We start from the raw sequence: 25,175 nt of genomic DNA on the forward strand, positions 1-25,175 counted from the left end.
AATATGGTAACAACGTTTTAGGTTTTATGGGACAGCACTTAGTTTACTGTCTATTTTACAGTTCAAAACCGTATAATTTAAAGGTTTATATTGCAAGAATTACGGTTCATAACTGTTTATTTTACACACTGTAAAAAAAAAAATCAGTTAAATTTACAGTAAAAAACATATTTCATTAACTGATTTAATGTTAATTTACCAACCCATTGAAGTACTAATATCTGTTTTGTACCTTTGTAATACACTGACTGTCACGGAAAGAATGACAGATGCAAGTGCAAGTTAATCTCTTTATTAGAGCTTCACACCAGAGTTAGTCATTAAACGAGGAGAGACAGTAGCAGGAGAGTGGTGACGCAGGGACTTCGATGGGCAGCTGGAAATCCTGTGGTGAGGTGAGATGGTGTCGTGAGTCCGTGCGTCCGAATGCGTGAGTGCAATCCAAAGTGAGAGTCCGACGGAGAACAGGAACAGGAAACAACGACGAGGTAATCCACTCCGGGGAACAAACAAACACGAGAGAGCACAGGACACAACACCAGGATTCCAAACAACGATCTGACAAACACGAGACGAAAGACAAGGTGTTAAATAGGCAGGTAATGATTGCACACAGCTGCCGCTGATCAACAATCAGCGGCGACGCCCACACAGAACAATCAACCAGACACACCCACACAAACACACAGACACCAGAATGAGACAGCGGATTGATCAACCGTGACAGTACCCTCCCTCCTAGGAACGCCTAACGGCGTTCCCAGAACCACCTACCTGTCGATTGTAATCATCGATAAGGGAGTGATCCAGGATGTCCCTAGCAGGAACCCAACTTCTCTCCTCCGGACCGTAACCTTCCCAGTCCACCAAGTACTGGAATCCACGTCCCCTCCGCCTAGAGTCCAGAATACGATTGACCGAATAAGTGGGTTCCCCGTCTACGAGTCGCGGCGGTGGGGGAACCGGAGTGGGCGGATTAAGATGTGAATGAAACACAGGTTTAATTTTGGAGACATGAAAGGCGGAATGAATTCTCCTGTACGCTGGAGGAAGTTTGAGTCGGACTGCCACCGGACTAATGATCTTGGTGACAGGGAACGGGCTGATAAATTTGGGAGCTAACTTGTTAGAAACGGAGCGGAGCGGAATATTCTTGGTAGAAAGCCACACTTTTTGACCCACGACGTATACGGGAGGCTTCGACCGGTGGCGATCAGTCTTAGCCTTGGTGCGCGCCCTCACCTGCAGAAGAGTCTCACGGGCTCTACTCCAAGTGCGGTGGCACCTCTGGACAAAGGCGTGAGCGGAGGGGACCGCGACTTCGGATTCCAGACTGGGAAAAACAGGTGGCTGGTAACCTACACTACCTTCAAACGGTGAGAGGCCCGTGGAAGACACTGGTAACGAATTATGTGCGTACTCAATCATAGAGAGTTGTTGGCTCCAGGAGGAAGGATTCTTGGAAGCCAAACATCGCAACATTCTCTCTAAATCTTGGTTGGCTCTCTCGGTTTGACCATTGGTCTGGGGATGGAACCCAGATGAAAGACTGACAGTCGCCCCCAGTAATCTACAAAACTCTCGCCAAAATTTGGACACAAATTGGGGACCCCTGTCGGACACCACATCTACCGGGAGGCCATGTAACCGAAAGATGTGGTCAACGACAGTTACCGCTGTCTCCTTAGCAGAGGGTAATTTGGTTAAGGGAATGAAATGAGTCGCCTTCGAGAACCGGTCCACTACGGTCAAAACGACCGTGTAACCCTGAGAGGGTGGGAGGGCGGTGACAAAATCTAGCGCGATGTGGGACCAGGGTCTCGAAGGGACAGACAGCGGTTGGAGTAACCCATCTGGGGGTCGGTTGGAAGTCTTACCAGTGGCGCAAACCGAGCAAGCCAAAACAAAACTGCGAATGTCACGAGCCATGGCAGGCCACCAGAATCGTTGCTTAACCAAAAACCTGGTACGATTAACCCCTGGATGACAAGCTACGTTGGAACAGTGACCCCATTTGATAACGCAGGACCTCAACCTCTCCGGCACAAATAAACGATTCGGTGGGCAACCGGGCGGAGGCGTTACCCCTTCTAAGGCCACCAAGACCTTCGATTCGACCTCCCATGTAAGAGTGGAGACCACTAATGTCTCAGGAAGAATACACTCGGAGTAGACGGGCGTTCGGAAGGGTCAAAAATGCGAGATAAAGAATCGGGCTTGATGTTCTTGGAGCCCGGGCGGTACGAGAGAGAAAAATCAAATCGTCCGAAAAAAAGTGCCCACCGAGCCTGCCTGGAGTAAAGTCTTTTAGCTGATCGGATATACTCTAAGTTCTTGTGATCTGTCCAAACGATAAAAGGTACCCCAGAACCTTCCAACCAATGTCGCCACTCTTCCAACGCTAATTTGACTGCCAACAACTCTCTGTTACCAATGTCGTAATTGCGTTCGGCGGGAGACAAACGATGAGAAAAATACGCGCAAGGGTGCATCTTATCGTCTGTGGGAGAACGCTGAGATAACACTGCACCTACCCCCACCTCTGACGCGTCGACCTCCACCACGAACTGACGTGAGGAATCAGGGGCAATGAGAATGGGAGCCGAAACGAAGCGACTCTTCAGTTTGGTAAATGCAGCCTCCGCTGCATCGGACCACCTGAACGTCGTTCTGGGGGAGGTCAAGGCGGTCAGAGGCGTGGCTAGTTGGCTGAAATTGCGAATAAACCGCCGGTAAAAATTGGCGAACCCCAGAAACCTCTGTAGGGCCTTACGGGAATCTGGACTTGGCCAATCCACCACAGCCTTAACTTTGTCAGGATCCATGCGCACTCCCTCAGATGAGACGATGTACCCTAGGAAAGAAACAGACTGTGCATGAAAATCGCATTTCTCCGCCTTGACAAAAAGCCCATTCTCTAACAGACGTTGAAGCACTCGTCTGACGTGTTGCACATGTTCCTGGAGAGATGAAGAAAAAATCAATATGTCATCCAGGTAGACATAAATGAACTGGTCGACCATATCTCTCAACACGTCATTGACGAGTGCCTGGAAGACCGCCGGGGAGTTGGACAGCCCGAAGGGCATGACCAAGTATTCAAAGTGCCCCCTAGGGGTGTTAAAAGCGGTCTTCCACTCATCCCCCTTCCTGATGCGAACCAAATGATAAGCGTTTCTTAAGTACAATTTAGTGAAAACGGATGCTCCTTGCAACCTCTCAAAGGCTGAAGACATCAACGGCAAAGGATAAGTATTCTTTACCGTGATGTTATTCAGCCCTCGGTAATCAATACAAGGTCGCAAGGAACCATCCTTCTTCCCCACAAAAAAGAACCCCGCCCCCGCTGGAGAAGAGGAAGGACGGATGAACCCCGCTGCCAGAGAATCAGAAATATATTTCTCCATGGCCTCCCTCTCGGGAGCGGACAGAGAGTATAATTTGCCTTTAGGCGGAGACTTACCGGGCACTAAATCTATAGCACAGTCGTAGGGACGGTGCGGAGGAAGAGAAGCAGCACGGGACTTACTGAACACTTCCTTCAGATCCGAGTACTCCGTGGGCACGTTTGACAAATCCACCACCTCTTCCTGTAACACAGAAGCAGACACAGTGGAACAAGCAGACAAAAGACAAGACCTGTGACAATGAGTGCTCCACTCCGTGATGGAGTGCTGCTGCCAGTCGACCTTGGGGTTGTGTTCAGTGAGCCAAGGGTGTCCGAGTACAATGGGTGCCAGTGGGGAGTCCATGAGAAGAAACTTGATGCTTTCGGTGTGGTTGCCAGACGTGACGAGAGTAATGGAATCGGTAGACTGAGAAATGTTGGGGAGCCGTTGTCCGTTGAGTGCGTTGACTGTGATCTGCTGGTTGAGTAGAATGGTGGGTAAGTTGTTGTTGCGTGCAAAGCCGGTGTCCATGAAGTTCCCCTCAGCCCCAGAGTCTAGGAGTGCCTGGCAGGTGAGGTTGTGTGTGGCCCATCTCAGTCTTACCGGAAGGAGAGTGGATGGTGAGGACTTCTCGGCGGAGATCCCACCCGATAGTAGCCTCTTCATTACTACCGGGCTTGGTCTTTTACTGGACATGACCGTAGGAAGTGGCCCGTTCCGCCGCAGTACAAACATAATCCCTGGGATCTCCGCCTTTCTCTCTCCTCCCGGGAAAGCCGAGCTCTCCCTACCTGCATGGGTTCAGGATCGGATGAAGGGCCGACCGTGTCCGCTGAGCTGGCCGACCGTCCCTCCGCTCCACGGGAAACAGGACTGGGAAGAGCGAGACGCTCCAGCCGCTGGAGGCGAGCATCCACTCGTAAGGCGAGATCGATGAGTCCATTGAGGGTTTGAGGAAGGTCCAACACGTAGATCTCTCTGTGGACACGGTCGGCCAACCCATGCAGGAATACATCCCACTGCGCCTCCTCGTTCCATCGGCACTCCGCCGCCAGGGTGCGGAACTCAATAGAGTATTCGGCGACCGTGCGATTTCCTTGTCTGAGCTCAGTGAGTTGTCGAGCGGCGTCCTTGCCCGCCACCGCACGGTCAAACACCCTCTTCATCTCGGCGGCGAGTGCCTGGAACGAGGCGCAGCACGGGTCCTGGTTCTCCCACACCGCCGTTCCCCACAAAGCAGCCTGACCAGTCAAAAGCGTCAGTACGAACGCCACCTTGGATTCTTCTTTTTCAAATGTGCGTGGCTGCAATGAGAAATGCATGGAACATCTGGTCAAGAAGGCTCTGCAAAAGTTTGGCTCACCAGCGTAGGTCTGCGGAACCGGGAGGCGTGGCTCTGGCTGGTCCATTCGCTCCGGAGGTGTGGGGGGAATCGGCGGCGTGGGCGGCGCAGTGGGAGCGCGAAGTTCTTGAAGCTGCTGGGAGAGCTCGGACACCTGCGTCACCAGCGCTTGAACAGCGCGTCCGGTTGAAGAGATACTCTCCTGTTGTTGATCCATACGAGAAATGCTGTGATTGATGAACTACGTCAACGCTGCTGAACTTGCTGCATCCATAGTTGGTCAGATCGTTCTGTCACGGAAAGAATGACAGATGCAAGTGCAAGTTAATCTCTTTATTAGAGCTTCACACCAGAGTTAGTCATTAAACGAGGAGAGACAGTAGCAGGAGAGTGGTGACGCAGGGACTTCGATGGGCAGCTGGAAATCCTGTGGTGAGGTGAGATGGTGTCGTGAGTCCGTGAGTCCGTGCGTCCGAATGCGTGAGTGCAATCCAAAGTGAGAGTCCGACGGAGAACAGGAACAGGAAACAACGACGAGGTAATCCACTCCGGGGAACAAACAAACACGAGAGAGCACAGGACACAACACCAGGATTCCAAACAACGATCTGACAAACACGAGACGAAAGACAAGGTGTTAAATAGGCAGGTAATGATTGCACACAGCTGCCGCTGATCAACAATCAGCGGCGACGCCCACACAGAACAATCAACCAGACACACCCACACAAACACACAGACACCAGAATGAGACAGCGGATTGATCAACCGTGACACTGACAACCACCAAACACAATGGTGAGAGTCACATGATGAATCAAAGTTCATCAAAAAGCTGAGAAGAACAATACAAATATATAGAAGGTGCACACAGTGTCATTCACACAAACACTAAACACCATCATGGTAACACATGAAATTTTAAAAATGCAATAAACATTTATTTAACAACATTAGATGTAACATAAAACCCTAATTTACATAAATTATTAGAAAAAACTAAGAAGAAATTTCAAGTATTTCAATGAAAATACATCAAATGTGAAGTGTCACACAGGGAAGTGTGGGAATGTCAATTTATGTTTTTTCACTGTAAATTATGCAATAACTTGTTATGTTTCACTTCCAAAAATTTAACGGTATTTTACCATGAAATTACATTAAATGTACCTTTAGATCTATTACAGGTATTCACCTTATATAGTACGGAAACTTTCTGTAAACCAATTAACTGTTTTCACCGTAGCATTTTTACAGTCTTTTACCATTAAAATCACAGTATTTTTTTTACAGTGTAGTGGACCAGCCCTTTACCACCAGCCTTGGTTCTACCAGTTTCCCATAAGTTTTCTTCCAAATGACTCTGACCCCACCTCGCACATCCATTCTTGGCCAACAACATTGTAATTGACCCAGAGCATCCTTAATATAGCTGGGAAAAGGATTTGAATAATCTGACTTGAGGATTTTAAATGTACAACATGTCCATTTCACCCCCGACCATTAGTCTGGTTTCCACCAGTTTCTCCCAAGCTTCCATTCAAACGACCCCCAACCCCACCTCTCACATCACATCCGTCCATGGCCATCAACACACTGTAATTGAACCAGGGCGTCCTTAATACATATCCCCCTCAGACGCTGCTGCTAAAGTGGCTGTAAGAGGCACAGGCTGATTGGGGAATCAAGGCAAGAGCTTCTCAGCCTGCAGTTTGCCTGCACCAGGCTTAGAAGTGAACCCGCAAGAGTCCCGCTGAGGGGGCTGGACAGCTCTCCTAAAAAGGATGGAGTGGAGAGCGGCCCTCCTAATCACAAACTGCCATCGGCTGCAATTCCCAGGGGGCATTGCAATCGGCCCATCCTGAAGGCGGCCGGCACCACAGCCCAAATGGATGTTTATAAGATGCGTTATGTAGACGCAGCCCCATTTATTCTCCCCTGATTAGAGCTGTCAGGGCTGATTCCTTATAGGCTTTTTTATTTATTTCTCCTCCTAGGAGGGACGGGAAACTGTTGAGCACAGCACAGGAGCGGGTAGCATTTACTTGGAGAATAAAACGGGAATGGGGATTTTAGTGAAGGAAAAAGACAGAAAATGACATTGGTTTTGTGTGTGAGAGACCCGAGAGAAACTTCTGAGTTTTTATCCATTTCAAATGTTGAAATCAGAGACTGTGGTCATTAATCAACATATCGGAGGGATTCTGGGGAAATTAAACACTTCTGAGCCATCCTGAAATCCTGTCATTCCTGTCAGCCAATAACCCAGAACCACTTGAAATTAGACTTTCTGGCGGCTCCAAACCTGTTTACAGCGAATGTTTACAGACTAGATTTTAGTCTGGAAACCGGAGCCATCAATTCCTGAAAGGCTGTGAGAATCAGATACAGGTTAATGGTTCTCAGCTGGTTTTGCTCCAAGACCCATATTTTATATTGAACATAAAGTTTGGGTTCTGTTTTCTTTTACTTTGAGTACTTTAAAGCTGCAGTCGGCAACGTTTTTTGCTTAAAAAATTATCCAAAATCAATTTTTGAGCTAGTGCATAACCAGCCAGTGCTCAAAACTATCTCCTTACCTTAGCCCGATTCACAACGGTGAGCTTGTAATAATGTTTTATAATAAAATTGGTACTAAGTGCAATATTTAAGTGCTGTGACAAGTCCCAGTTAGCACAGTGCAAGGTGTTTTTGTGTGTGTGCGTGTATATATATAGGTAAATTATAAGTGAATTTCTTAAGTGCATAAAGAACATAAAGCCTATTTGTAGGAACAACTTTTTTTCCTTGGAAAAATGGAAAAATACCTTTAAAAAATGTATTGGTCCTAAAATTCGCTTTACTTTATTCATTTGAATTTGGTGAAACCTTGACATGTTCTTGAGAGGCTAAATGATTTTCAAGCATCTCTGTTTTCCATGTAACTCAGGGAGAAAAGGAAATTTCCTGTGCCTCTGTGTGTGTATATATATATATATATATATATATATATATATATATATATATATATATATATATATATATATATTAGGGCTGTCAAAAATAGCGCGTTAACGACGTTAATTAGTTGTTTGTTGTTAATTACGTCAATTTTTTTAACGCATTTCACGCATGCTCAGTGTGACAAATTATTCAGGTCAGGAAAGTCAGGGAAGTGGTTGGGAGCTAGAGGCGAGATGGAGCAAGGTGAGCAAAGTGGGCCTATTGACGGATTCAAATATAAAAAGAATGATGATGGTACAGTTAACAATACAAGGTTATTTGCAAGATTTGTAACAAGGAGTTTCAATTTCACCGGAGCTGTTCAAGCTTGTATGGTAAATCCTACCCATGCAGGTAAATCAGTCTGTAACTTATCAAATAACATTGCTTTGATTATTTTCTGGAATGAATTAAACCAAGTCAAATTGTAGTGTTAATTTCGTCAGAGACCTTTTTTTTCATGACTAAAACATAGACGATGGCAAGACTGCACCACTGTCCAAAAACGCTCACTAAGACTAAATTAACATGAATTTGACGAAAAAAGACGAGACGAAAATGTTTTGCATAAAATAAAAACTAAGATAAAATCTCTCTTAATTTTCGTCTACAATCGTCTCTGCTTTTTCATCAGCTGTTACACCTTTAAAATATTCAGAACGAATTCGGATCCCGCTTATTACATTGCTACCTACCAAATAAATCAATAATTTGACACAAAATTATGATTTAAAAAGGAGTTTATTGATTTAAAAACGATTGTATTGCTTCCGCTAAAGAAAATAGTGCGCTCCGTCTCTACGGTTAGAATCCTGTGTGTTCATGGCAACGCTCTGTTTTTCATGGCGACGGTGTGTTATAGTTAGCAGCGGTCTGTTATCAAGAAACTAACAAAAAAAGATATGTGAATGACTAAATATGACTAAAACTAACAAGGACATTTGGCACAAGACTAAGACTAAGACTAAATTAACTGTTATTTGTTATTTATATTTTGGTATGCATTTCAGAAAAAAAAAATGGTTAGGATTTAGGTGTAATTGCAAATAATGATTAATCCTGATTAATCCACTGAAAATTCTTATTAATTTGATTAAAAATTTTAATCATTTGACAGCCCTAATATATATATATAATATATATATATATATATATATATATATATATATATATATATATATACAGTGGGTACGGAAAGTATTCAGACCCCCTTAAATTTTTCACTCTTTGTTATATTGCAGCCATTTGCTAAAATCATTTAAGTTCATTTTTTTCCTCATTAATGTACACACAGCACCCCATATTGACAGAAAAACACAGAATTGTTGACATTTTTGCAGATTTATTAAAAAAGAAAAACTGAAATATCACATGGTCCTAAGTATTCAGACCCATTGCTGTGACACTCATATATTTAACTCAGGTGCTGTCCATTTCTTCTGATCATCCTTGAGATGGTTCTACACCTTCATTTGAGTCCAGCTGTGTTTGATTATACTGATTGGACTTGATTAGGAAAGCCACACACCTGTCTATATAAGACCTTACAGCTCACAGTGCATGTCAGAGCAAATGAGAATCATGAGGTCAAAGGAACTGCCTGAAGAGCTCAGAGACAGAATTGTGGCAAGGCACAGATCTGGCCAAGGTTACAAAAATAATTCTGCTGCACTTAAGGTTCCTAAGAGCACAGTGGCCTCCTTAATCCTTAAATGGAAGACGTTTGGGACAACCAGAACCCTTCCTAGAGCTGGCCGTCTGGCCAAACTGAGCTATCGGGGGAGAAGAGCCTTGGTGAGAGAGGTAAAGAAGAACCCAAAGATCACTGTGGCTGAGCTCCAGAGATGCAGTCAGGAGATGGGAGAAAGTTGTAGAAAGTCAGCCATCACTGCAGCCCTCCACCAGTCGGGGCTTTATGGCAGAGTGGCCCGACGGAAGCCTCTCCTCAGTGCAAGATACGTGAAAGCCCGCATGGAGTTTGCCAAGATGGTGAGAAATAAGATTCTCTGGTCTGATGAGACCAAGATAGAACTTTTTGGCCTTAATTCTAAGCGGTATGTGTGGAGAAAACCAGGCACTGCTCATCACCTGTCCAATACAGTCACAACAGTGAAGCATGATGGTGGCAGCATCATGCTGTGGGGGTGTTTTTCAGCTGCAGGGACAGGACGACTGGTTGCAATCGAGGGAAAGATTACAAGTTTGGGATATCCTGGACGAAAACCTTCTCCAGAGTGCTCAGGACCTCAGACTGGGCCGAAGGTTTACCTTCCAACAAGACAATGACCCTAAGCACACAGCTAAAATAACGAAGGAGTGGCTTCACAACAACTCCGTGACTGTTCTTGAATGGCCCAGCCAGAGCCCTGACTTAAACCCAATTGAGCAGGAATGGCAGAGGATCCCCAAATCCAGGTGTGAAAAACTTGTTGCATCTTTCCCAAAAAGACTCATGGCTGTATTAGATCAAAAGGGTGCTTCTACTAAATACTGAGCAAAGGGTCTGAATACTTAGGACCATGTGATATTTCAGTTTTTCTTTTTTAATAAATCTACAAAAATGTCAACAATTCTGTGTTTTTCTGTCAATATGGGGTGCTGTGTGTACATTAATGAGGAAAAAAAATGAACTTAAATGATTTTAGCAAATGGCTGCAATATAACAAAGAGTGAAAAATTTAAGAGGGTCTGAATTACTTTCCGTACCCACTGTATGTGTATATATATATATATATATATATATATATATATATATATATATATATATATATATATATATATATATATATATATATATATATACATATATAATATTTCTTAAGTGCATAAAGAACATTAAGCCTATTTGTAGGAACAACTTTGTTTTTTGTTTTTTTTAATTGTGACTATTTTCATGACAATTAAGCACATTATTTTTGAACTTTTTGAACTTTTAATGGAAAAATACCTTTAAAAAATGTATTGGTCCTAAAATTCGCTTTACTTTTTTCATTTGAATTTGGTGAAACCTTGACATGTTCTTGACAGGCTAAGTGCTTTTCAACCATCTCTATTTTCCATGTAGCTCAGGGAGAAAAGGGAATTTCCTCTGTGTGTGTGTGTGTGTGTGTGTGTGTCTGTGTGTGTGTGTGTGTGTGTGTGTGTGTTTGCGCGTTGGCGAAAAAACTGTTTCATGAAAATGGCTGAAGACTCAGTCAAGTCATTCCATCAGCAGGGAACAGTCAAGGTAAAGGTCCGTGAAAGTGATTTTGTCCATCTTTGGGGTGGCACCACAAGGCGCCGTTCACTTGCAAAGCACAAGCTTCTGGAGGGCACATAAGTCTGAAGTACTGAGTTTAGTTATAGGAGTGCAGAGCCAGTGCTTGTTCTGTAGGCAAACATCATTGCCTTGATTTTGTTGCGAGTGGTTATTGGCAACCAGTGCAAATTGATGAAGAGAGGTGTGACATGCATAAGGAATTCTATCCAGAGAAGCAATATGTGTAAAGGGGAATCCAAACGGACATGCATGATGACACTAATCCCTGAACAACGCAGACGAGAGAGAAAAACAAGGGATTTCTGTAAAGGTGAGAGTCTTATGAGTGTTCAGAGTGATTCACATTTCTCCTGGTTCTAATATTTTCTCTCTCCTTATGTTTTTTTGTGCTCTGACCATGCTCAATATGTTCAGGTATATCAATGCCACACTGAATCTCCTCTTGCAATGGTAGAGGATTGTTTCCTTCCATGCATTAATAATATATTATTGTCTAGTATGCACCCTGTGTTTTCATAATGTCTGCTTCACTCCTGGTGTTATTTGTTGCATTTGTTTTCATACGATTTAATGTATCATGATTTTATGAGATGAATTTGGAGATTCTGCATCCATTTGGAGTGATCAACTTGGTAATCTTAATTCTTGGTATTGCCTCTTTTGTTTAATCCCACAGGTGATGGCATCACTATGATCTCATTACTGGCTGCAGGCGATAACTGTAGTGTCATTTGTTTTTTTTTTCAGAGATCACATGCATGTGCTGAGACCGATCTGGCGACAAGGCGACTACTCCCGAGAGAAACCACAAGACAAATAACAAACAGTGCACGGGTGTCTCGAGTGACACTGGCTCAAGGTTGGAGCACGATCAGAGGCGAGGCAGAGATGAGTGGACCGAGCGTTTGGCTGCAAATAGAGCGATGAGAGATTGGTGTGTCAGTCCCGCTGCTGGAGGATTTGTGCTCTTCAACCCGCGGGCTTTGTGTGTGTGTATGTGTGTGCTTTCTCACACCGGGTCATGTTTCATACAGTACCAGGGCATAAATATCCACTCTGTTGAGCATGATTGGCAGTCGGTATATTTTAGGGAGGGGAAGTGACAGACTGTCTATTTCTCTCTCTCTCTCTGGATTTCTTTTACTTTCAATCTCTTCTGTACTTGACCTAACCATCCTCATGGTTCATGTAAACACCATTTGAATTCAAAATCGTCGTTTGGATAAGTAGTAATTATTTAGCAGGACCCCAAACACACTCTACGTAATTACTGACTCATTTTGCATAACATTGCAACAGCACAATTGCAAGTGTGAAACTGCTTTTATGCAATAGTTCTATAAAAAAGAGTAAGTTTCAGAATTTGGTCAATTCATTAAAGTATTGATATACACTGCCGTTCAACAGTTTGGGGTCGGCGTCTATTTATTTATTTATTTGTTTGTGTTTTTGTCTATTTATTTATTTATTTATTTATTATGTTTTTGAAAGAAGTCTGCTTCTTTCTTTCTGCTTATGCTCAAGGCTAATCAAAAATACAGTAAATTAAACTGTAATATTGTGAAATATTATTACAATTTAAAATAACAGTTTTTTTTATTATTATCATTTGAATACATTTTAAAATTTAATTTAGTCAAAAGATGGCAAAGCTGAATTTTCAGAAGCCATTACTCCAAGCTTCATTGTTCAGTTTGAACAATTTAATGCATATCCTTCACTGTAAAAATGATCATGATATTAACAGTAAAAGACTGTAAAAATGCTATGGTGAAAAACAGTTAATTAGTTTACAGAAAGTTTCCATACTGTATATGGTGAATAACTGTAATAGATCTAACAGTACATTTAATGTAATTTTACAGTAAAATACCGTTAAATTTACTTTTTACCATATTTTTTTTTTTTTTACAGTGTGTAAAATAAACGGTTATGAACCATAATTATTACAATATAAACCTTTAAATTATATTGTTTTGAACTGTATAATAAGTGCTGTCCCGTAAAACCTAAAATGTTGCTACCGTATTTTTACAGTAAAGTTCTGGCAACCACAGCTGCCATTTTTTTACCGTAAATTTCACGGGGATTTTTTTACAGTGTTGCATTAAAAACAAAAGAATAATTTAAGAATTTTCATGAATGTGCCAAGGAGAGTAAGCACGCATGTCCAGACTTCAAGTAAAAAATGACTAAAATGTCAGTCTTTTCCTCACAGAATGCCATCTTAAGACTTGGAATATGGTGTTTTCAGCGAAGCGCACGCCGTTCACAACAGCAGCTTTTGATTCCGTCCGCTGGAGCGGTGCTCATGCTTTTCTATGGTGAGCAACTTCTACGTTGGGCTTGTTCAGACGGTGACAAGTCAAGAATCTGAAGAATTGATCTGAAGAACGATTCAGTGTAATTGGAGTTTAGTCCCACTTTATAAAGGCAGAGCATCGTCCGCTATTTACGCACATTTGCCGTTGCAACAGCTGTTTTTTTTCTTTTTTCTGCTTATCTCCTGCGCCCCCCCTGCGGTACCCATGCGCCCCCCACACTTTGAGAACCACTGCATTAGGGTGAGTAAATGATGACAGAATTTTCATTTTTAAATCAACTAATCCTTTAACATCTTGTTCTGGAGATATTTTGATGTTTGTGGGCTGCAGTGACCCTCATTCTGAGCTTTACATAATGTTGCTTAAAAATGCTGTGAGTGATGTTAGCCATTTTTCAAACTTGTGCCAGACTTTAGCCACTGAATTAGATCTGCCCTCATTCCTTCAACCACACAGCCTCTCTGCAAAACCTGACCTCCAAAGACTTGTCAGAATGGGCAAGATGATTCAAAACGGCTCTTCTGAGTCTTTTGTGCTGCAAGTCTAGATTTGAGACAGATATACCTATTTCTCTAATCTCTTTAAGTTAATAGGGACTATTTTATGCATGCTATTCCAAAATGATTGCTTACTGCACTATTAATCTGGTCTAATTCTGCTTTTTCCCTTGCAGTACACACACATGCACTGTCAGTCTCTATTCATGTATGTTTCTTTTCTCTGGGCTAATGTGGGCATGTCTAACTCATAAACCATCTTTCATGTTTTTCGAGCGTGTTTGAAACATATATACGTGTGACGACGTGTGATGTGTAACCCCGGTGGGATCTGAATCACTGCTCATGACTATTTCTGTGCATTTTCATGCACGTTTTCCACATGATCAGCACTATAAATAAACGTGCGGGAGTGTTTGAGTGGAAACGTTATACAGCAATTCTGCAATTCCACTGCGTCAGCCCACAATCTCCCACTCATTCAGTGCAGGGTCAGCTGCGTCACGTCGCCTACTATTCCCAGAATCCCTCGCTCTGTGTGTATCTGTTAGGATTCACCCTCGTTAAGGCTCCACACAGGAGACCTCAATCACACTTAGTATGATAAAGCTCCATTTATATGTAAAACTGCATTAATGATTGTGCAGTTATCGTATATATATTCATAATTAATTTACTGCTGTGCCTACATGCTCTGTTTGTTAATAAGACACTGTTCATAATAAGCATTTTAAAAATGTATTAGGTCTAGGCTTTCTTCATTGCTTACATGGGAGCAAAGCTTTATTACAGTATAGACATGGTGTTAAATGTAAATTTTATGTTTGTTTTATCATTATAAAAACACTAGATGTTTACACTGGTAGAAAAATAATAAATAGGTGCTGTGTTGTAAATGTTATTTTTATTTACAGTATATTCATAGATACTCATATACATTAATTTATTTTGCTCGCTTGGATGTACATATACAGTGGGTACGGAAAGTATTCAGACCCCCTTAAATTTTTCACTCTTTGTTATATTGCAGCCATTTGCTAAAATCATTTAAGTTCATTTTTTTCCCTCATTAATGTACACACAGCACCCCATATTGACAGAAAAACACAGAATTGTTGACATTTTTGCAGATTTATTAAAAAATAAAAACTGAAATATCACATGGTCCTAAGTATTCAGACCCTTTGCTGTGACACTCATATTTAACTCAGGTGCTGTCCATTTCTTCTGATCATCCTTGAGATGGTTCTACACCTTCATTTGAGTCCAGCTGTGTTTGATTATACTGATTGGACTTGATTAGGAAAGCCACACACCTGTCTATATTAGACCTTACAGCTCACAGTGCATGTCAGAGCAAATGAGAATCATGAGGTCAAAGGAACTGCCTGAAGAGACAGAATTGTGGCAAGGCACAGATCTGGCCAAGGTTACAAAAACATTTCTGCTGCACTTAAGGTTCCTAAGAGCACAGTGGCCTCCATAATCCTTAAATGGAAGACGTTTGGGATGACCAGAACCCTTCCTAGAGCTGGCCGTAAATACTGAGCAAAGGGTCTGAATACTTAGGACCATGTGATATTTCAGTTTTTCTTTTTTAATAAATCTGCAAAAATGTCAACAATTCTGTGTTTTTCTGTCAATATGGGGTGCTGTGTGTACATTAATGAGGAAAAAAATGAACTTAAATGATTTTAGCAAATGGCTGCAATATAACAAAGAGTAAAAAATTTAAGGGGGTCTGAATACTTTCCGTACCCACTGTACATACACTACAATTACAAATTTTTGGTCGGAAAGATTTATTTATTTATTTTTCTGTGTTTGAAGGAAGTCTTTTGTTCACCAGGGCTGCATTTATTTAATCAAAAATACAGTAAAATACAGTTTTCTATTTTAATATATTTCAAAATGTAATTTGTTTTAATGATGGCCAAGCAGAATTTACTCTAGTCTTCAGTGTCACATGTTCCTTAAAAAAATCATTCTTATGTGTTGATTTGTTGTTAAAGAAACATTATCAATGTTGAAAACAGTTTTTGCTGCTTAATATTTTTGTGAAAACTGTCAGAAATAGAAAGTTTAAAAGAGCAGCATTTATTTGAAATTTCATTCAATTTAATGCATCCTCGCTGAATAAAAGTGAATCATTTTGCTGACTATTTAAAGTAATAATAATTATAACCTGCAATAACCTTTTCTGTAAAGTCTAAAGTGCATATAAATGGGACAAAAAAATCAGATTTGCATCAAGATGATATCATAATATGTGCATTACACATTGCAAGTGTAATCCCTCCTGTTCGAACTGTTGACTCAAACCCGGGTCCGCCGGCAAGGGTGTCGGGCACTCTAACAAGGATGCTAAAGACCACAGTCTCTAGCGACAGTCTCCTACGTTCATTATTACACTCACCCCCTAAACCTCACTCTCATCTGGGTCACGGCACCAATGTAACCCCTCCTGTTCGAACCGCCCTCTCTAAGCGGGACTCGAACCGGGGTCCGCCGGCATGGGAGTCAGTCGCTAAAGACCACAGTCTCTAAAGCGCCTCTTGAGATCAGGGGAGTGAGGTATACACACACAGCTCTTACTGGCCTACATCTGTTACACTCACCCCCCTAAACCTCACTCCCATCCAGGTCACGGCACCAATGTAACCCAGATGAGTTACATTGAACAGCTGTTTGAACAGCCCAATCTAAGTGGTATTCGAACCCGAGTCCATCTGCATGGAAGTCGGGCGCTCTAACAAGGAGGCTAAAGACCGCAGTCTCTAGTCTCAGTCGCTAAAGCACCTCTTGAGATCAGGGGAGGGAGGTTTAAATGCACAGCTCTTACCGGCCTTCGTCCGTTACACAAGGCCAGGGACAAACAGTCTATGCAGTGTCTTTACTTTATCTGCCCTCTGTTCTAGGGACTGGGACAATGTTTCTGGCTCTTCCCCCTGTTGAAGATAAATGACAGATACGATCTCAGGATGTCCTCTGGAAAACGCTGGCTAGGTGCCACTTCACCCTCTTACAAAGACATCCAACATCAGGACAAAGTTTGACTTTGCAGTCCACCTAGATGTCTTCCATTCATTTGGAAATAAAGCAGAGGTGAGTTTATGAACGTTTATAGTCTACTGTATGTTAAACCATTTTTTTTTTTTTTCTGTTGTTAAATCTAATGAGCATTTTATGAAGGCCATATATTATGAAGAGGCCTGTTTACAGATTTTGTTTACTAGGTGATTTTTGATGTTTTTGAACAGCTATTGGATTAAAATGTGTTTGCATATTAAGTCATGCACATCCATTGGCTTCTCATCTGATATGAATTTAGAATATATGTGAATATATTTTCATGTCATAAATTCTTTGGCCTAAACTAGAGAGTTTGGGGCTTTGCATCTATTCTTGGTGAATTCATCTACATTTCTAAAGGATATCTTGGTTAAAGAATGTACATTTGTTTGAACCATGAGTGCTTTGACCTATGCTGATTCGATATGATATGTGTGAGGGGTACAGTTGAGGACACTGATGCTTTTATGCATGTTCATGAATGCTTTTGTTTCTTTGCTGATGTAAACAAGGCCTTATCTGCTGGTGAGATCATGCATCACTGCTTTATCCTTCCATGCATCAAGCTCAACATTATCCATCGCATTGGACATGCCACAGAGTCGTCCCAATGCTGGAGAGTTCAGCTGTCAGAGAAAAAAATCATGCATAAGCAGGTGAGATAAGATCACATCCCCTCTGGATGGGATTTAGAGAGTGTTTATGAGAACAACTAAGTTGTATTGTGTTTAACATGGGTTCATAGACACATACAGGCATGTCTGTGTGTTTACATGTGTATTCTAGCACAGAGTACACATAGTCAGGATGGACAGATAGAACTTGAAATATTGATTCTTCTGGTAATAATAATGATACTGGAAAAAAATAGTGATCCTACATTTTCTTAAATACTAATAATTTTATTACTGTTATTGTTATTATTATTTAGCATGAAAATGAGTATAGCTTTGAAGTATATAAAAAATCCTTATGCTCACCTAGGCTGCGTTTATTAAAAAAAAAAAAAAAAAAAAAATACTGCAATTCATTAATATTGTGAAATATTATTACAATGTAAAATAACTGTTTTCAATTTGAATATTTTAAAAATGTAATTTATTCCTTTGATGGCAAAGCTGAATTTTCAGCATCATTACACCAGTCTTCAGTGTCACATGATCCTTCAGAAATCATTCTAATATGCTGATTTGGTGATATATATGTATATATAAAAAACATTTCACATTATTATCTCTGAAAACAGTAGTGCTGCTTAATATTTTTCTGTAAACCGTGTTACTTTTGTTTGAGGCACTTTTTAGTAAGTATTCTAAATCTGCTAGAAACACAGATTTTTTTAGTTATGTCTGTGAAATATTGTGAAGTGTTTTTTTTTTTTTTTTTTTTTTTTAGGATGAACATAATTTTGCTGACAAAGTCTACTTGCAAATTTTATTGATGTTTTCAGTACAGCTGGTCCCTTGCAGACACTGCTTTTCACAGTGCTTTATTGTTGTGGTATCAACTACTTTAGACAAGACTGTGCTTGACTCTTCTATTATGATTCATTTAAGACCTATATCTAACCTTGCATTCATAGCAAAAAATTGTTGCTGCACAGCTAGTCACATCTGTCTGAAAATGATCTCTTTGATCCTTGTCAATCTGGTTTTCGTGCAGGACATATCACTGAAACATCACTATTAAAAAAATTACCAATGACCTTTTATTATCTCTGGCTGTATTACCATCCGTTTAATGCTAGCTCAGCTTTTGACACTATTTCCCATCATATTGATTATCTATTGGCATCTCTGGCACAGCTGTCATATCTCACTAACAATTATTCATTTCTATTCACAACTTCAAATCTTCAATTTCTTCCCTAACTCAAGGTGTTCCTCAGGGTTCCGTCCTTGGTCCACTGCTATTCAGCATATAAACCTTGGTCATATTATCTGCCGTCATGGACTCAACTACCATTGTTATACTGGTGACCTTCAAATTTACATATTTCAGGGTACCCGCGGGGTCTTAAAAGCATTGAAAAAGTCTTAAATTTGATAATCTAAAATTAAGGCCTTAATAGCCTTGAATTTGGTATACAAAGTCTTGGATTTCGTTACAAAGGTCTTATTTTTATTTTTTTAATTTTTTTACTTTTCCTAGGATTAAGTTCATACCGTAACAAAATGAACTGTTACTAGTGTAGGCTAATTAAAAATTCATGCAGCGTAATGTTGAGTGCACCTCGCGCTCCACGTCATAGCAGTAAGCGCGAAAGCTCGCGCACCCGTTACTATGGTTACTAGGCAAGTGAGGTAAATTACTAGAGATGAGCCGGATACTCGGCTGAAACGAGTATCCGGTACGGATAAAGCACTTCTGCCGAGTACGAGTATTATACGAGTAATACGAGTCAATATCTGTGCTCGGATTGAATGAAAATCATCATTGGTTAGCTGATTGTGTCAGCGTTCTGTGATAGTCTAGTCCAGTGGTCTCAAACTGCCGGCCCGCGGGCCATTTACGGCCCGCAACTGATCTAAAAAATAAAACATAATCCGGCCCGCTAAATTATTATTATTATTATTATAATTATTATTCTCTAGTACGCGTCACATACGCGGCCGCGCCGGCATTCTCCTTCTTTCCAATGCGCTTTCGCTCCCGTGGCGTCTGTCGTTGCTATGCAACCATGAGCCGCGCTCTCAACCGCGTCGCTTCTATTATGAGCGCGCTTGCCTAAATTACAGTAAAAGCACTCGACTTTAAGTCGAGCGTCGTTTTAGATCACCGAAACGCGTCCGATGCTACCATGTCAAGAAACAGAAGAGTGTACAAGTGTATTCAAGGGTTGTATTTGTTCTGTACAGTGTTGTTCAGTGCAAGATTTTAATTTTATTTAAGCTAGCATGAAGTAAAGGAAAACAGCCTACTTCCACTTAATGTTAAAAACTAATAACAATGAGAGATTTTTATTTTTTGGCAAAATAAAGTTGATATATATAGCTTCAGTTTTTTGTTTATTTCTGACCCCTCCATGGCATCTATGAGTGTTGCTGGTTTTGTTCCTAAATTACTAATTTTTTTTATTCCATGCACCTTGTTGGATGTGAGAAGTTGCACCAGACTATTGCAATTAATAGTATTATATTAGTAGTATTATATTAGTATATTAGTAGTATTACATCAATTACATCATAGTATTAGCCTATATAATTATATTACACTCTGTAACAATGAGAGAGACACTGCTGTTTACATTTAGTAGGCCTATGGTAAATAAAATATTTATAGTATAGGTATAAAAATATATGCCGAATTAATTATTTTCTAGGGTTCAAAATGTATACAGATTTGACATTTTCCCCTCATACTTCTGTCAGAATGGGTACGAAGTTGGCATTGAATTTAATTTAAAATGGTATTAAAAAGGTCTTAAAAAGCCTTGAATTTCATTTGGAGGATCCTGGGGGTACCCTGATATTTGCTTCCTTTGCTCTGTCTTCTTCTACACCGCAATAACTGTCTGTATTACTGACACAATACAAAATACATCCAGTAACTTTTAAATCTTTTTCCTGATCATGATCATTTAGTGTTATGGCACTGAAATTATGAAATTCACCTCCACTTCATGACATCACCTCCATTTCTTCCTTGAAGTCTCAACTCATCTCTTCTCACAGTATTTTCATCCAACTTCTGACTAGAATTCTAGTTATATATAAATTAAATAAATAAAAAAATAAAAAATAAATAAATTATATATATATATATATATATATATATATATATATATATATATACACACACACACACACACACACACACACACACACACACACACACACACACACACACACACAGTATCTCACAGCACTGAGTACACCCCTCACATTTTTGTAAATATTTTATTATAGCTTTTCATGTAACAACACTGGAGAAATGACACTTTGCTACAAGGATGCCCCACAGATGCTCAATAGGGTTTAGGTCTGGAGACATGTTTGGCCAGTCCATCACCTTTACCCTCAGCTTCTTTAGCAAGGCAGTGGTCATCTTGGAGGTGTGTTTGGGGTCGTTATAATGTTGGAATACTGCCCTGCGGCCCAGTCTCCGAAGGGAGGAGATCATGCTCTGCTTATTCATGATTCCCTCAATGAACTGTAACACCCCAGTGCCAGCAGCACTCATGCAGCCCCAGACCATGACACCCTCACCACCATGCTTGACTGTAGGCAAGACACACTTGTCTTTGTACTCCTAACCTGGTTGCCGCCACACACACATGACACCATCTGAACCAAATAAGTTTATCTTGGTCTCATCAGACCACAGAACATGGTTCCAGTAATCCATGTCCTTAGTCTGCTTGTCTTCAGCAAACTGTTTACGGGCTTTCTTGTGCATCATCTTTAGAAGAGGCTTCCTTCTGGGATGACAGCCATGCAGACCAATTTGATGCAGTGTATGCGGCGTATGGTCTGAGCACTGACAGGCTGACCCTCCCACCCCTTCAACATCTGCAGCAATGCTGGCAGCACTCATACATCTATTTCCCAAACACAACCTCTGGATATGACGCTGAGCACGTGCACTCAACTTCTTTGGTTGACCATGGCGAGGCCTGTTCTGAATGGAACCTGTCCTGTATGGTAAATGTATGTAAATGTATGGTCTTGGCCACCATGCTGCAGCTCAGTTTCAGGGTCTTGGCAATCTTCTTATAGCCTACGCCATCTTTATGTAGAACAACAATTCTTTTTTTTTTTCAGATCCTCAGAGAGTTTTTTGCCATGAGGTGCCATGTTGAACTTCCAGTGACCAGTATGAGAGTGAGAGTGATAACACCAAATTTAACACACCTGCTCCCCATTCACACCTGAGACCTTGTAACACTAACAAGTCATATGACACCGGGGAGAAAATGGCTAATTGGGCCCAATTTGGACATTTTCACTTAGGGGTGTACTCAATTTTGTGGCCAGCGGTTTAGACATTAATGGCTGTGTGTTGAGTTATTTTGAGGGGTCAGCAAATGTACACTGTTATACAAGCTGTACACTCACTACTTTACATTGTAGCGAAGTGTCATTTCTTCAGTGTTATCACATGAAAAGATATATATTTTTTTTTTTTACAAAAATGTGAGGGTTGTATAAATTATATATACAAACCCGATTCCAGAAAAGTTGGGACACTGTACAAATAGTGAATAAAAACAGAATGCAATGATGTGGAAGTTTCAAATTTCAATATTTTATTCAGAATACAACATAGATGACATATCAAATGTTTAAACTGAGAAAATGTATCATTTTAAGGGAAAAATAAGTTGATTTTAAATTTCATGGCATCAACACATCTTAAAAAAGTTGGGACAAGGCCATGTTTACCACTGTGTGGCATCCCCTCTTCTTTTTATAACAGTCTGCAAATGTCTGGGGACTGAGGAGACAAGTTGCTCAAGTTTAGGAATAGGAATGTTGTCCCATTCTTGTCTAATACAGGCTTCTAGTTGCTCAACTGTCTTAGGTCTTCTTTGTCACATCTTCCTCTTTATGATGCACTAAATGTTTTCCCTGGGTGAAAGATCTGGACTGCAGGCTGACCATTTCAGTACCCAGATCCTTCTTCTACGCAGCCATGATGTTGTAGTTGATGCAGTATGTGGTCTGGCATTGTCTTGTTGGAAAATGCAAAGTCTTCCCTGAAAGAGACGATGTCTGGATGGGAGCATATGTTGTTCTAGAACTTGGATATACCTTTCAGCATTGATGGTGCCTTTTCAGATGTGTAAGGTGCCCATGCCACACGCACTCATGCAACCCCATACCATCAGAGATGCAGGCTTCTGAACTGAGCGCTGATAACAACTTTGGTTGTCCTTGTCCTCTTTAGTCCGGATGACATGGCGTCCCAGTTTTCCAAAAAGAACTTCAAATTTTGATTCGTCTGACCACAGAACAGTTTTCCAGTTTTCCATTTTAAATGAGCCTTGGCTCAGAGAAAACGCCTGTGCTTCTGGATCATGTTTAGATATGGCTTCTTTTTTGACCTATAGAGTTTTAGCCGGCAACGGCGAATGGCACGGTGGATTGTGTTCACCGACAATGTTTTCTGGAAGTATTCCTGAGCCCATGTTGTGATTTCCATTACAGTATCATTCCTGTATGTGATCACGGGCATCCAGTATGGTTTTCCGGCCTTGACCCTTACACACAGAGATTGTTCCAGATTCTCTGAATCTTTGGATGACGCAGCATTGGGGGAATTAGTGATCCTTTGCCCATCTTGACTTCTGAGAGACACTGCCACTCTGAGAGGCTCTTTTTATACCCAATCATGTTGCCAATTGACCTAATAAGTTGCAAATTGGTCCTCCAGCTGTTCCTTATATGTACATTTAACTTTAACTAACATTTGATATGTTATCTATATTCTATTGTGAATAAAATATAAGTTTATGAGATTGAGATTTGTAAATTATTGCATTTCTTTTTTATCCACAATTTGTACAGTGTCCCAACCTTTTTAGAATCAGGTTTGTATATATATATATATATATATATATATATATATATATATATATATATATATATATATATATATATATATATATATTTACAGTATCTCACAGAAGTGAGTACACCCCTCACATTTTTGTAAATATTTTTTTTTATATATCTTTTCATGTGACAACGCTGAAGAAATGACACTTTGCTGCAATGTAAAGTAGTGAGTGTATTTCCAATCAATTTCCAATGCACAAAATCAAGTCCCGCCCTAAATTTTTGCTTGTTTGAGAAGCTATTTCACATGGATACACATCACAATAGGGAAGAAAAGACTATCAGAACTTCTGTTTCATGCTGACTTTAAGTGCACACCTGCACAAATGATTTGGTACACTTTAAAAGTCAGTCAGATGCTCTATTCCTGTCTAGGTAGGTGGTTCTTTGCCAGAATAAGCCTCAAATTGGACTTAATGCCAGTAAGTTTTCCTCTTCAAGATTAGCTTGTGCATATTGCACTATGAGATGAATGTGTTTCCTTTTTTAAGAACTGTAAATCACTCTTTGTAATCACTCTTTTCATTAGCTCATTTCCCAGTTAAGCCATTGTTGGTGGATTGGGAATTGAAGCCAAAAAAGTGGGCCAGAAAACAATGACTTTAGTTAAATCAGCACTTTAGACACTGAGCTCCAGGTGTAGAAGACCCTGAATAATTTGTCCCATATGCAGAACGGCTGCATTTAAAAATGTCAGTGTGTTCAGCAACCTGTACTTCTAAAAGTTCTTTAATTGTCTGCTTAGGAACTGAAATTCCCTAATTACACACTTAACAATATGGCACGGCATATTCCTATGGCCATCAGCCTACTTCGATTGGCTGAAACAACACTGTATGCAAATGACAGAATGGGGTTTCTATTAGAGTAGCACTGTGTCAGAAACCAAAGGTACCTTTCTCGCTCCCTGTCAGTCAGTGACTTAAAAATACAGCATTTGTATTATGAGCGCACCTTTTTAGCTTCAGACAGGCTTCCAAAGCATCATAATATCACATTAAATTGAGCTTTAGAGATAAGCATGTGAATATTTAATGCGTATTATATAATGCATGTCTTTCAGTCTCTTTGTCAGATGGCATTTTATTATTTCAACGGTCACAGTCGCTGACGGAAATCCTGGCTTCTCTTACACACCCAATTAATAGATTGTTACTATATCACCTCCTATAAAACAAATTTTTACCTCACTCCTTTTCTTCCAGCGCTCACAGAATCCCGGCGAGCGTGACTCACACAGCCCTGCTGGAGTGTCTGCTGTCAGCAGTTCTGTCTAACTGGGTGACAGGAGAGAAATAATGACAGGCAAGACGACATGCACTCATGCAGACACCTGTAAATAAACACCCACACACATTAACACACATATAGCAATGCATGCATAAGTGCAATGTGCATGAGTCACACACGGGGTTAAACTGCAAATGTGCCACATAGAATTTTCATCTACATTTTACATTTATGCATTTGGCAGATGCTGTTATTCAAAGTGACTTACTTTGCATTCAAGGTATATGTTGTAACAATTCATTCATTCATTGAGATCACTGCTCATATTGAGCAAAAATCTGGGAAGCAGGAGGCTTCATATGCCCTCAGTTTAATTTGTGCTACTATTACTTGGCTAATTTATAAAATTCTTTTGTGTTGTGCTTCACTTCACATCCTGACCATTTGTTTGTTGCAGTCATTAGCACTTAACATCATTTGTCACAATGTAAACTATGACACATAAGAATCAACCAACGGC

The 25,175-nt window shown here is 40.7% G+C and overlaps 1 protein-coding gene across 2 annotated transcripts in view; it reads left to right on the forward strand.

Annotated features, from left to right (window-relative positions):
* Positions 1 to 24,731, forward strand: part of LOC125254062 (cholinesterase-like) — an 83,086-nt gene extending 58,355 nt beyond the window's left edge. The window contains exons 4-8 of one of the 2 annotated variants that reach the window (XR_007181586.1): positions 11,720 to 11,965; positions 13,191 to 13,536; positions 16,712 to 16,898; positions 17,378 to 17,521; positions 24,631 to 24,731. Coding sequence is in view for 1 of the 2 variants with exons in the window: in XM_048168450.1 (XP_048024407.1) it covers positions 11,720 to 11,739 (20 nt within the window). In the remaining variant the exon portion in view is untranslated. Of the gene's footprint in view, positions 1 to 11,719; positions 12,042 to 13,190; positions 13,537 to 16,711; positions 16,899 to 17,377; positions 17,522 to 24,630 lie in introns of those variants that run through there. The other variant, XM_048168450.1, reaches the window with a different exon arrangement.
* The last annotated feature ends 444 nt before the right edge of the window (positions 24,732 to 25,175 follow it).

This window comes from Megalobrama amblycephala, linkage group LG19, assembly GCF_018812025.1.
Source record: "Megalobrama amblycephala isolate DHTTF-2021 linkage group LG19, ASM1881202v1, whole genome shotgun sequence".
Taxonomy (NCBI): domain Eukaryota; kingdom Metazoa; phylum Chordata; class Actinopteri; order Cypriniformes; family Xenocyprididae; genus Megalobrama; species Megalobrama amblycephala.